We start from the raw sequence: 13,684 nt of genomic DNA on the forward strand, positions 1-13,684 counted from the left end.
TAACTACAAGACTGACTTGCCACCTCTTCCTTCCTAACCCAGCCAAGAAATTGAGAATTATCAAATTGACCACCACTAGTGTGACTAGTAAAAAAGCAATTTGCAAACAATCTTGTCTGGACATTTGCCATTTCAAATTGTGAATGGGATGCCAACAGCTGACTCAAGCTGGTCCTGACAAACCTCATTCATCACTCATCATTCACAAATATCAAAAATTAATCAAGATTGTTCGTTCTGTCTCCATTGGTGGTGCCCACTGTTGCCCCTTGACCGCTACTGATCTGCTGCTGCAGCTGGGATGCCGCAGGCCTGCAGGAAGTCATTGTGGGATTTCTCCCAGTACTTGGACTCCACGAGCTCCTGCTTGAACCTGGCGGCTTTCTCGAACTCGTAGTCGCTGTGCTTGAGGACGTCCACGATTTTGGCTGCCCACCTCTTTACATTGCTGGCACGATCCCGGTCGTTCACGCTGGTCTCCACGATGACGTTTCTGTACTCTGCGCTGAGTTTCCCCTCAGCAATCAGGTCGGTGATCATCATTGCCAGGCCGGTCTTGTCGGAGATGAGGACGGGGATGCCAGCGGCGATGGCCTCCAGGCCGACCAGCCCGAACGGCTCGGAGCGGGACGGCATCAGGACCAGGTGAGCCTCCATCATGTCGTGCCTGATTTCCTCCTGGGTCCCGTACGGCAGCAGGGTGGGGTTCAGGTCGGGACTGTTCAGGGCGTCTTCCAGGATCTTCAGGCTGTTCTGCCAATCATCCTCGCTGATGCCGCGGACACACCACCGGGCATTCCTGATCACCTTCACCACCTCCCTCATGGACTGTCCAGTCAGGTCATGACCTTTCAGCTTCTCCACCTTCCTCACCCTGCCGACGGACAGGACAACCTTCTGCCCTCCCCCAGGTCTCACTGTGGTGGCCAGAAACATCTGAGATGGCTTCGGGAGAAAGATGAAGTGCTTCTTTGGTCTCTTCTCCCCTCTGTACTTGTTTTCAAAGTGGTCAAAGATCCGCTTGCCCACCGAGAAAGCTGCCTTTGCGTTGTCAACTTTATCAAGCATATCATTCTCTTTCTTCCGTGCTTCCATGGCGCTCTCACCTCCCTTGTACAACTCTGTATCCTCGCGTATGACGTGGGTAAACATCATGAGGTCTGCTTGTGGATACCGTTGATCCTTGATGTTTCGTGCCGCCGTATCTGTGATGTCAGCATGGCCGATGATACAGGTGACATCCTTGGGGAGGTTTGGGAAGTGTACGCTGTGGTAGTCGGTCAGCCAGTCTAGTGATGGCTTTGTTTTCTTACCTCGTGGATCTGGCTTTATCAGCGTGACACCGTCTCTGTCCGCTGCCTTCTGGTCTTCTTCAGGCACATTCAGCTGTAGGACTGTGCAGTACACGTCTGCCTTGCCCGTCAGGCCTACGGTTTGGCTCGCATGGTAGTTGATGGTAGAAACTCCCCCCTTGGAAGTCCCATACTCGTCGTTGATCAACAAGATTACTGGTCTCTTACGGGCACCTTTAGGAAAACAAAAGTAAAGACGGTATTTAAGAAAACCAATGGTCATGTAAGTTAGAGACATTGCTTGAATAGCAACAAACTATAAACTTGGCTATCCACTTCTGAGGCAAGTGCCGGAAAGTTCGACACCTAAGCTTTGACATGTAGGCTTCCTTTCCTGTTTATAGGGTGGGACTGTACATTTTCTCTAACTCCTTGTTCAAAACAGCAGGTTTCTCGGTCTAGGTCTGGATGTCTGTGGATTTGGGATTGAAAGAGTGCCCCTGGTAACAATGTGCTAGCTGTAGGTGATGGAAAATGTCAGGTACCCTTTATTGCTAGGCCTGCAATGTTACTGCAATGTAAAATGGATCTTTTTGAAGGCACATTCCTCGAGTTGGATATGTTTTAATGTTGTCTTGCAGGGCTGGGTCAGGTGCCAGAGAGCTCTACGAATAGACCTTCTTTCCTGTTTAGGGTGGAATTGTACATTCTCTAATGCCTCTCTATGTAACCAATAACCTCCTTCAAATCAATGGGTTTTGCAGTCTAGGATGTCTGTGGAACTACATGACATTATTCAATTTGAGATTGAAAGAATTGGTTGTACTACTAAAATAATTTTGAATAAATTCAAAACTTTGAACACCAAATTTGGATGCTGGAATTGACACTGTTACACTTTTTGTTTAAATACACCAAATTTTGGCAAATTTCGCATTGAAATGTCTGTTTTCTTGGGTTGGTATGACATAAATAAAATACAACACGGTGTATTTTGCATCACCCTTGGTCCCAGCCCTCCCGCAAGTCGAATCACCCTCCGACCTTCGGGCGATCGGACGCGCGGTCGGGCTGGTACCTTGGGCAATACGGAATACACCGTGTAGTATTCTATATTTGTCCTGGTACGTATGCATACAGCGACAAGCATGATTTGAAAGTAGTACATTTCACAATGCAAAAAATTCATTAAAAGTCAAAAGACAACTGTATAATAGTTCAAGGGAACACAGATATATCATATCTTGAAAGTTCATTTGTGTTGGTAGAAGTCATTATGCAGCAAGTTTAAACTGTAATTTCCAACACAACAAATTGGACCCAAATTTTCGAATGTACAACTCCAGTCTTTAATTTGTCAAGGAATGAGCAATCCACCGCTTTCGTGACGTCACACAGATAACACACGTGACTCCGTGAGCAGAAACTCTGTGGCGCCCCCCCGTCTCTGTTGAGGGATGGTTGTAATGCCCTGATGTAGATGGCCTCTATAATCCCTCGTGCAGAGAAGTCCAGGATTCTTACTTTGTCCAGTGAGACTGAATGACCAGGCGATTCTATGAGACCTCCGAAGTAGTCGAGCTAGGTCGTGTGTGAACCTAGCCTTGCGGGATCTTTCAGTCTTTTCAGTCTCTCCAATAATTATATATGTTTCCTTACATGAGCCCTTGGACGTCACGGAAGCGGTGGATTGCTCATTCCTTGACAAAGACTGGAGTTGTACAGTCGAAAATTTGGGTGAGTCCAATAATTCCTTGTTGGAAATTACAGTTTAAACTTGCTGCATAACAAACATATCAGTTTATGTCATACAAAAAAAATCCAAATTGACAGAATTGCCACATCTTTATTAAGTTGATTATTTTCTTTGTACTTTTTAAACAGGTAATATGGATATCTGCAAAAAAAGTAACATTATTCACCAAGTTTATGAACAAATCTAACCTTTCTCAGCCTCAACTTTCAAGAAGTCCATGATGGCACCAGTCCCTTGTTCACACACATCCTGTGGAGGGTATTTCAGGGGGTTTTCAGAAACACCCAAGCCCCCCGGACGCAGCTTGTCTGCTCGGTGAAGGGCGGTTGGGAGCCTGGTGATTCTGTTTCTCCTCATGTCCAGTTTCTCCATGGCAGGCAGTTCACACAGAACGTCTGGGAATGTGTTGAACCTGTTGTTCCTTAGGTAGACCTCCCGTAGGTTGTGCAGGCGACTCATGGTGCTCGGCAGGGTTCTCAGGAGGTTATCTTCCAATGACAAGAGCCACAGGTTTTGTAATTCTCCCCATTCATCTGGGACAGTGTTGAACTTGCAGTCATCAGCATACAGTTTCTCCAGTGTCTTCAGCTGCAGCACTTGACTGGGGAACTCTTTAAACTTACAGTTTGTGACTCCGAGAGTCTTCAGCCTGGTGAGTCGTCTGACGTCATCAGGGAGATGTTGGATATTGTTCTGACCGACACTTAACACCTCAAGGTTGGACAGAGAACAAACTCCTGCTGGAACCTCTGTCAGCTTATTACCTAGAAGGTACAGTTCTCTCAAATTCTGCAGCTTTTCCACACCCGAAGGTAAGGTGGAAAGATTGTTGTTTCTGGCATTTAATATGTTAAGGTGGGACAGAGAACAAACCCCCGGTGGAACCTTTGTCAGCTGATTACCTTGAATGAACAGTTCTCTCAATTTCTGCAGCTTTTCCACACCAGGAGGTAAGGTGGAAAGCTTGTTGCTTTTGATACTCAACACCTCAAGGTTGGACAGAGAACAAACCTCTGCTGGAACCTCTGTCAGCTGATTATCATAAATGTACAGGTGTGTCAATTTCTGCAAGGACCCGATCGTCTGTGGCAAACTTGTCAGCTTGTTGCCGTGAGCATCCAAACGGTAAAGTTTCTGCAGACGGCCGATCGCTTCCGGGATGCTGGTGAGTTCGTTGTTGGACACGTCTAGAACCTCAAGGTAAGGCATATTAAACACCTCCTCCGGGATGGACGTCAGACCCCGGTTACTCAGGTCAAGTACAAGGTGACTGTCATCGGTCCGCTTAACCTGGAGGTTTTGACCTGCCGCCATGCTGGGGTCTTCATTCTGTGTAGTGAAACAATAAGCATGAGATGGTTTCCAATGGCACAGTCACATTTTTTTCTAGACAGAAGCACATGGAAACATTCACAAGCCCAGAAAAGAACAACACACACACACATACACACAACTGCACACACGCACACATACACACACACATGCAGACACAAATGCAAACACACACACACATACACACAAATGTACACACACAAATGCACACACGCACACAAACACACACACACACACACATGCAAACACACATACACACACAGATGCACACACACACACACATACACAGATGTACACACACACACATACATAGTGCAATCATAGAATACAAGTGCTTAATAAATGAAAAAGCTGGCATCGGCTTCTGTGATGATAAGTGAAATATAACTGTTTGGACATAATTTTTCTCAGGAGACAAATCATGGTACAATAAAGAAAGACGAAACTATTCAAAAATGTTACATATGCAAGGAGCATATACAGAAAAGTGCTAGTTAGTTACTATGAGTAGCCTTAAGTGAATTATGTAAGTCTTGAGTTGTATATCTGAAAGAGAACAAAGAAGTGCTTTGAAATATGGCCTTGGCTTCTAGAAGGAGAGGTGAAATGGAACTGTGTGTGGACATAATTTTTGCAGGAGGGAAACCAAGGTACTCAAAAAAAACAATAGTATTGAGAAATGTAACATACAATGAGTGTTTAATGAAGTACAGTGGTTAGATTGATATTGAGTGCAAGAGCACAGTGCACAGTGGCAGTGGTTTAATTGATATTGAGTGCAAATTTCTTGGTGGTGTGCAAAACCAGACTTTATTGAATATATGATAGCTTGACTTCAAGTGTGGTGTCTTGTGTGTCTTGTCTTGAGTCTTGAGTTGTATATCTGAAAGAGAACACAAAAATAATTTCTTGTAAGTAGGTTGGTATATACTAGTACATATCGAACACTCTCGGTATGCCTAAATACCACACAACTGACTACAACCAACCACAACTGACCACAACCGAGTCTAATATGCAGTGTACATGGGCAGAGACCTTGTGTCAGTACTCACGCTCCGGATACATTAACTATGCATTTATGAACACAAACGAGCCGCCGCAAGTCTTAAGTATTTACCAGTTTTTAAGAGTTTTTCCGCTCGTTCGAAAGGTCGTAGGGATTTCTGGCCGCCATATTTAAACGTCATTGTTAGGGCCTGCATTGGGGATTTCTTCATTCCTGTTTTTTTATCTAACTTTTGACGACATCACGATAAGGCTGTTAGTTATAGTGTAGGACATTTCTATCGTAATCTACTCATAATGATAGTGCAAAAAGTGTTTTTCAGCCCCAAATACAAGCATTAAAGTTAAATAAAAAACAGGGATGAAGAAATCCCCCATGCGGACCCTAACAGTGACGTTACAGTAGGGCGGCCAGAAGTCCCCGCAATCTTTCGAACGAGCGGAAAAAACTCTTAAAAACTGGCTTGTGTTGTGTTCATAAATGCATAGTTAATGTATCCGGAGCGTGAGTACTGACACAAGGTTTCTGCCCATATTAGACTCGGTTGTGGTCCGTAGTGGTTGGTTGTGGTCGGTTGTGGTAACGGTGGTATTTAGGCATACCCAACACTCTTTGGTAAAAGCACATGGCAAATCTTCAAAATTTCATACATTCAGAGTGTCATTGTTGCCATATTGGCGGGAAAATTGTGTGTTTAAAGTGCATATGCAACTCAGAGCGAAATAAAACCCCAGGCCGTACAATCAATCAATATCACGGCCCAGGTCTGAAATAAAATATGGAGTTTCTGTGACGGAGGGGAGGGGGGCGATACGGATAACTACGGCGAAAATAAGTCAGCTATTTCCAGGAAAAATTCTGCAGTAAATAAAGGAGTACATACACCATGACCTCCTCAAGGTCCTCAAAATCACTTAATGACCTGGTTTAATTGTCAAAAATTCATAACTCACCCCAAATTTGCGCTGGAAGCTCCGTTCTCGAATATATATTCAGACAGCGAGAGAACTCCCAGTACGCATGTCTAAAATATTCTCGTTCCCAGAGTATCTGCGTCTCACATGGAGTCAACGTCCTACTGGTCCATCGTCAACATAATTTATGCAACCGATTTAAAAATTCAATTACTGGAAATATAGATATATTTTGCTACAGTATTTCGGACATACAACAAAATAAAAAAATTTTTTAAACAGAAATCAGTTTTTCTTTTTGACAGATTTCTGTTATAAGAATAACGTGATTATGATGTGGAAGGTCAAAACCACACTGTAAGCTTGAACAATGCAAGCATGGTCAATGCAAGCGTGTTTGTCAACATCGAACCACGAACCTCGAACCTCCAACCTTGGTCCATCCAAGTCGGCACAATGCATCAGCGCTTTGGCGCCGATGCAAAAAAGGAAGAAAGATCTTATGCAGAGCGTAGGGTGGTGCCCATATCCATTTCCGTAGCCCTTGGGCAACACACAGTTGTGCAAGGCACTACAGCAGGGGGCTAGTCCACTGTTAGTGCTGTGTTTGACCTTCCCACACTCTTTCTCATATGTGCTGAGTGCTAAGCAGAGAAAAAAGTGATAAACAGAGAAAGATTTCTGAGAAGTAATTTTTAAAGTCTTTGGTATGACCCAGCCGGGGTTTGAACTCACAACCTCCTGGTTACAAAGCGACCAATTGAGCTATTGCACCAGTTATGTATGCACTCATACATATATGTACATATTATTACACATACACACAAGTCACACACATACACACATGTACACACACATGCACACGCGCACACATACATGACACACACACATACATACACTCACACATGCAAACACACTCACACATGCAAACACACACACACATGCAAACACACATACATACAAATGCACATGCTAATCTTGAAATCCTTGCTGCCAAAAGTAGAATGGACATTGTTGGCTTAACTGAAACTCACCTGAACGACGATTTCCCAAACGATACCATTCAGCTATCGGGTTATGTTCTTCTCAGGAAGGACATGGGGGCGGGGTAGCTTTGTACATGCATAAAGGACTCTATATCTTTCAAGGAAAGAAAATGATCTTTCTGTTGATGGCCTGGAAGCCTTATGGGTTGAGTTAACCCCACCAAAGTCCAAACACAAACTCATCTGCTGTGCGTACAGACCACCTAAAGATGAAATTTTCTTTGATCGATTCAGAGAGTCACTTGATAAGGCATCTGATACGAATATGGAAATGACAATCATGGGTGACCTAAACTGCGACCTTCTGAAAGACAAGGGGCCGACGGAGGATCTCAAGTTCCTGTGTGACGCTTATGACCTCAGTAACGTCATCACTGAACCAACTAGAGTGACGGAAGGATCTTCTACCCTTATTGACGTCATTCTAACGTCAAACCCAGGCAAACATTCTAACAGTGGTGTCTACAAGGGTTCACTAAGCGACCATCACCTTGTGTTCACTTATCATGGACTTAAGGCGCCAAGACCACCGCCGAAATACATATCTACAAGAATCTTCAAAAGATTCGATGAGGGAAAATTTAGGGAAGACTTGGCGAAAATTTCATGATTGTACACTCACACACACACACACATACGGGATGAGAGAAATGTGTTACCCGTCTCCCATTTATAAACTTTAAGTCTATCAATCAAAATTATGGATCATACCTGTAAGTGACATTAATGGAAGTTCTGTCTTTTAAGCGAATATCCACATGTGTAGAAAAATTAGCAAACTCTGATCGGTAATTCTCCCAATAAAATCGCTGATTGTGTTAGCAGACATTAGAGGGTTAGATTTAGAATTAGGGTTTGTATGATTTAGAGTTAGGGTTAGAGTAGGGGCAGTTGTTTGGGATGAAGTAAAACATACATGATTGTAGTTTGTTAAAAACTGGAACTAAAATTCTGAAGTTCCTCCTTAATCATGCGCATTAAATCTTTTTTGTATTATTTTATTAAAGGGTTAATGCCCCGCCCTGAGGTGTATATTTGGTGAGATAATCCCTGCATGGTCATCAGGTGCAATAACTATCGAATAAACCACCAAGTGAGCGTAGCGAATGACATGGTTTATGAGGTGTTTATTGCACCTGAACAGGGATTATTTCACCATATACACCAAGGATAAGGTGGGGCATTAACGTTATTATCATATAGCCTATCCAACTGAAACGTCTCCAGATCTGCCTGCGATATCTCTTCTACATGTAAGTGGACCTGAGGTACTTCGCTGTCCGTCGCCGAAAAAACTATTGCATTCTATGTTATGTGAAACAAGACAGCGTAATTATTGACAGAAAAAATAGTGGTGACCACGTGACATTGGAGCAATACCAGTTTTAGTAGAGGTGGCAATTTTCTGTTTAAATTTTATTTATATCCTTTTCGTTGTGTTGTATTTTCAAATAAATTGTTAAAAATAAACTACAATAATACGTTTTTTTATACATACTACAAGTCTTAACACTACTTTTAGTGTCCTGTTGTACTTACTAAAGATTGTAAAAACAAATGGCAACACTACTAGTATTTTTACACTGTGAAAGTACCAGACTGAGTATTTTAACTAAAAAGCCAAATTCATGGAATTCAAATCATAAAGTATAGATCAAAAAAGTATAAAGCAGACAAATAAATATCGAATAATTAATTTTTAAGTACCCACCCTGGGTGTCTGTTCCAGCAGCTCTGCCAGCTGGTCAAAGCCCAGTTCTATCAGGTGCTGCTCCAAGGCGGAAAGTGTGGCCGCCTCACCTGCCTTCAGTTTCCAATGCACCAGGGTCTGGTACACCTGGTCAGGAACGTCGTCTGGGGCGGAAGTCTGGTAAAACAAGGCATGTTGGAAAATGATACAAAATTCCTGTATGATGAATAGATCCTTTCATTGGTAAATGATACAATCATGTATACTCAACATATTTTGCCCACTTTTTGAGAAACATTAAATTTTGAAAATTTAGTTTTAGTACAAAGAGGATTACATATTAATTTTGTTACCAACATTTCAACTGAAATTATCAATACATAACATTGCAATCTTGGCAGGTCAAATCTATCCCGTTCATTATGTATATATATACATACATGAAATGGGGGCTTCTAATTACCAAATGGTCAGAACATCATGTAGGTATATGATACTGTAGTAACTACATGTACATTGAATTTGTCTTTATAATCATTTACATTTTGGCTTCATCAGATATTTGTCTCTTTTACAAGGGAAAGGTGAAGGTGACAAGGGAAAGAAACAGTTTTCATTAACTTAAAGTGCCTTTGTTGAAGAAATAAGAATAATCATCATCATCATCATGCCTCCGGATTATCTAATCCAGTGAGGTATTGTACACTAATGATAAAGTTACTCCTGGACCAGTATGTCCTGTCCCTCATGGCAGACACTAATGCAGTCCCTGCGATACCAGTGTCTCTCTCTATCATTGACAACAAGAAGGTGTAGTATAACATAATTAATAATTATAATATACTAGTTAGTATTGATAATGACTCATAATTATCATAATTCATTTATAATTGTATATTTTACCAAGTCTTTTAATAGAGATAAATAAAGCTGAATGTAAAATACAAAACTTAACCAGTATACCAGTATGTACAGTCAAATATTGATTAGAGAGAGGACCCATGGTCTCACCCTGATTTCATTTATCTCTGAGGTGCTCAGCCCTAGCCTGCTGGCAAACGGTCTCCACTGGGGTTGCTTAAACTTCTGGGACAGATGCTTGAAAGACGCGTACGAGAGGATCCGAGCTGTATAAAAAAAACTTGACATGAAATGATTCTTGACGTAGAGTATTGGAGGTCAATCAACCCCTTGTAGGTCCATCCTGTTGAAGGATTGGTGTTAGGTGTTTTGGGAAGTGTGGCATTTGTTGATAGTCCACTGAGGCATATATTATTAGTACATGTAGTTTATTGTAAGTGCTTGGGTCAGGTCCCCTTTCTCCGTCTCTATGTCCTGTATGATCGTAATAATGGTGTTGGCTCTGTGTAAAAAATTCTAATCACACCTTGTTTGTAGTTGAGTGGATGGTTAACATCAAAGTTCAAGTACTGATCAGGGTATGTCTGTCGGCTACTGTACTGGCAGATCCTTATCTGTAGTGAACCATCTTCCTGTATCACTGTGAGGGTGTTGTGTATGAAGACCAGTACCAACATACCAAATATCAACTGTTACAGTTGAAGACTATTCATTATATTTCAGTCCATACCATATGGTATGGATGAAATATATTGTGTTCTCTCATGTTTCTCCTCCTCCTGCCAATCGGTCAGAGGGATTCAACTCCGCCATCATTCAGCCAAATGACCTGAAATTTGGCATGGAGGTAGAGTGGGCAAATACCCCCAGGTCGTTTTTTTTTTTCATTTTTTTTATATATGCCTTTGAAAAATATTTATGACGGTTTTTTGGATCATTTTTCGACAAAAAAATGGATTTTTGGATCCTGAGCCCTGGTATTACAACCAAATGATCTGAAATTCGGTATAAGGGTACTTTGAACGTGTGTCTACAGAATAGCAGTCACATATTTGGCATACACCACTTCCAAATGACTCATTTAGGGGACTTTAATGGCTCTTTTCAGCCAAAAAAGGGTCAAAAGTGCTATACCCATTCCACGTTCTATCTATAGAATGGCCAGTTCCATCTGCCGTTGGCCATCGAACACATTGCAGGTTACCTGGGGTCACGTTGCACGTAAGTCGTGCGAAATGACCCACTCATTCAATTTTATGTGCCTAAGATCATTACGTCATCTACAATCATGACGATGGAATATGCCGACCATCCTATTATGGACTGAAATATGCTGTATTTGCTCCCAAGCAAATGTCTGCCTTTCTAGTCTAACTTAAATTCTAAGCCTTCTCGACTTACAGTCAAACATACACACACAAACACGCTGCCAAAAACACCTTCTTGGCAAAGGTAACAATCTCTTAGCCTTCTGACAAAGGCGAACACGACTCACCTTTTTTCTCAACTTCCAGTTTCAGGAAGTCCATGATGTCAACGGTCCCTTTTTCACATACATCCCTTGGAGGGTATGTCAGGGGGTTGTCAGAAACACCCAAGCCCTCCGGACGCAGCTTGTCTGCTCGGTGAAGGGCGGTTGGGAGCCTGGTGATGTTGTTGTTCCTTATGTCCAGTTTCTCCATGGCAGGTAGTTCACACAGGACTTCTGGGAATGTGTCGTACTTGTTGTTCCTTAGGTAGACCTCCCGTAGCTTGTGCAGTTGACTCATGGTGCTCGGCAGGGTTCCGAGGAGGTTATGTTCCAATGACAAGAGCCACAGGTTTTGTAATTCTCCCCATTCATCTGGGACAGTGTTGAACTTGCAGTCATCAGCATACAGTTTCTCCAGTGTCTTCAGCTGCAGCACTTGACTGGGGAACTCTTTAAACTTACAGTTTGTGACTCCGAGAGTCTTCAGCCTGGTGAGTCGTCTGACGTCATCAGGGAGATGTTGGATATTGTTCTGACCGACACTTAACACCTCAAGGTTGGACAGAGAACAAACTCCTGCTGGAACCTCTGTCAGCTTATTACCTAGAAGGTACAGTTCTCTCAAATTCTGCAGCTTTTCCACACCCGGAGGTAAGGTGGAAAGATTGTTGTTTTTGGCATTCAACACCTCAAGGTTGGACAGAGAACAAACCCCTGCTGAAACCTCTGTCAGCTGATTATCTTGAATGAACAGTTCTCTCAATTTCTGCAGCTTTTCCACACCAGGAGGTAAGGTGGAAAGCTTGTTGCTTTTGATACTCAACACCTCAAGGTTGGACAGAGAACAAACCTCTGGTGGAACCTCTGTCAGCTGATTATCATAAATGTACAGGTGTGTCAATCTCTGCAAAGACCCTATCCTCTGTGGCAAACTTGTCAACTTGTTGCCGTAAGCGTCCAAATGGTAAAGTTTCTGCAGACGGTCGATCGCTTCCGGGATGCTGGTGAGTTTGTTGTTGGACACGTCTAGAATCTCCAGGTCAGTGATGTCAAACACCTCCTCCGGGATGGACGTCAGACCCCGGTTACTCAGGTCAAGTGTGAGGCGACCGTGTGCGTTCTGTTGAGGCTGGAGCTTTAGACCTGTCGCCATGCTGGGGTCTTCATTCTGTGTAGTGAAACAATGAGCATGAGATGGTTTCCAATGGCACATTTTTTTCTAGATGGAATCACATGGAAACAGAACATCATTAAGTACACAGAACATCTGTCCACAGAACATCATTAAGTACATGTATAAAGTATACGCTTTGCTATTTTCGGACAAAAAACATACATTTTTGGCTCCTGTGCCATGATATTATTGACTGGAAATTTGGTATGGGGGAGCCTTGGACATCTTTGGCAAACACCACCTAAAATTGTGTAAAATGGGACCTTTTTTTGCTATTTTCAAACAAAAAAATGTACATTTTGGCCTCCTATACCCTCATATCTATATATATATATATATAATATGAGGGGTGTTCAAAACGTTCTTGGCCTCACCTGGAAAATAAAGGTCAAACTCCTATTCTTTGGTATAACTGTATACTATGACGTATTATATCACTGCACACTCAGTATGGTTAAGACCGTTTTCAGCCTTTTTGCCTAATTAACTGATCCACTGACTTTCATCTCTTATACAAGATTTCTGGGTGGTTATTTCCCAAAAATTTTAACAAAATGTGAAGCTCCACATCAAGTAGATATGTCCAACCCATACGGGTTTCGCACAAAGCGTACAGATATTAAAATATTAATGTAATAAGCACTTCTAAATTTTGTCACCTTTAGACGCCCTGTGGGCCTTTAAAGTACACTTTTTGGATACAAATTTGGTATCTATATATTCAGCAGTGATAACTCTACAACACTGCAGTGTGGCCTCTGGTACAACTATTGTAGCAACAAAGATTTTTATTAATATCTTCAAAATTTTGACAAAAATGACAGGGTCTGGATATTCATGAACACATAGCTTAATACTGCAAACCTTTATCACAAAGGCCACACTGCTATCTTCCTGTAAATTTTGTATACTTTCCAAAGAGGTATTTATTGACCCAAAAGAGCACAAAATGAGGGCCCACAACTTAGGACAAAATAAGATGCCAAAAATGTAACTTTTGCCTTCACTAAACAAGAAATCTGATCACTTTGTTGGGATAAGTGAACAATACAGCTAATCAACTTGTTTTCATAGCACCTTGATTGCAGGGGAGCAGACTACCAGAGGAAACAATAGGCAGTTCACAGCTTGTTCACACC

At 42.2% G+C, this 13,684-nt stretch overlaps 3 protein-coding genes across 3 annotated transcripts; all 3 read right to left on the reverse strand.

Annotated features, from left to right (window-relative positions):
* Positions 1–276: 276 nt before the first annotated feature.
* LOC109477161 lies at positions 277–2,085 on the reverse strand. The gene is made up of 2 exons (XM_019778228.1): positions 2,079–2,085; positions 277–1,526 (listed from the first exon to the last, which is right to left on the reverse strand). Exons 1-2 carry the CDS (start codon positions 2,083–2,085, stop codon positions 277–279), a joined length of 1,257 nt encoding a protein of 418 aa, XP_019633787.1.
* Positions 2,086–3,231: 1,146 nt separating this feature from the next.
* On the reverse strand, positions 3,232–4,362 carry LOC109477925 (leucine-rich repeat and IQ domain-containing protein 4-like). Its single transcript, XM_019779390.1, has 2 exons — positions 3,951–4,362; positions 3,232–3,812 (listed from the first exon to the last, which is right to left on the reverse strand). The coding sequence occupies exons 1-2, from the start codon at positions 4,360–4,362 to the stop codon at positions 3,232–3,234; spliced, it is 993 nt and encodes a 330-aa protein (XP_019634949.1).
* A 4,686-nt stretch (positions 4,363–9,048) lies between these two features.
* LOC109477171 (leucine-rich repeat and death domain-containing protein 1-like) lies at positions 9,049–12,524 on the reverse strand. Its single transcript, XM_019778240.1, has 4 exons — positions 12,335–12,524; positions 11,396–12,265; positions 10,051–10,166; positions 9,049–9,216 (listed from the first exon to the last, which is right to left on the reverse strand). The coding sequence occupies exons 1-4, from the start codon at positions 12,522–12,524 to the stop codon at positions 9,049–9,051; spliced, it is 1,344 nt and encodes a 447-aa protein (XP_019633799.1).
* Positions 12,525–13,684: the final 1,160 nt, after the last annotated feature.

The sequence above is a fragment of the Branchiostoma belcheri genome, unplaced genomic scaffold, assembly GCF_001625305.1.
Source record: "Branchiostoma belcheri isolate BF01 breed outbred unplaced genomic scaffold, Haploidv18h27 scaffold105, whole genome shotgun sequence".
Classification (NCBI taxonomy): domain Eukaryota; kingdom Metazoa; phylum Chordata; class Leptocardii; order Amphioxiformes; family Branchiostomatidae; genus Branchiostoma; species Branchiostoma belcheri.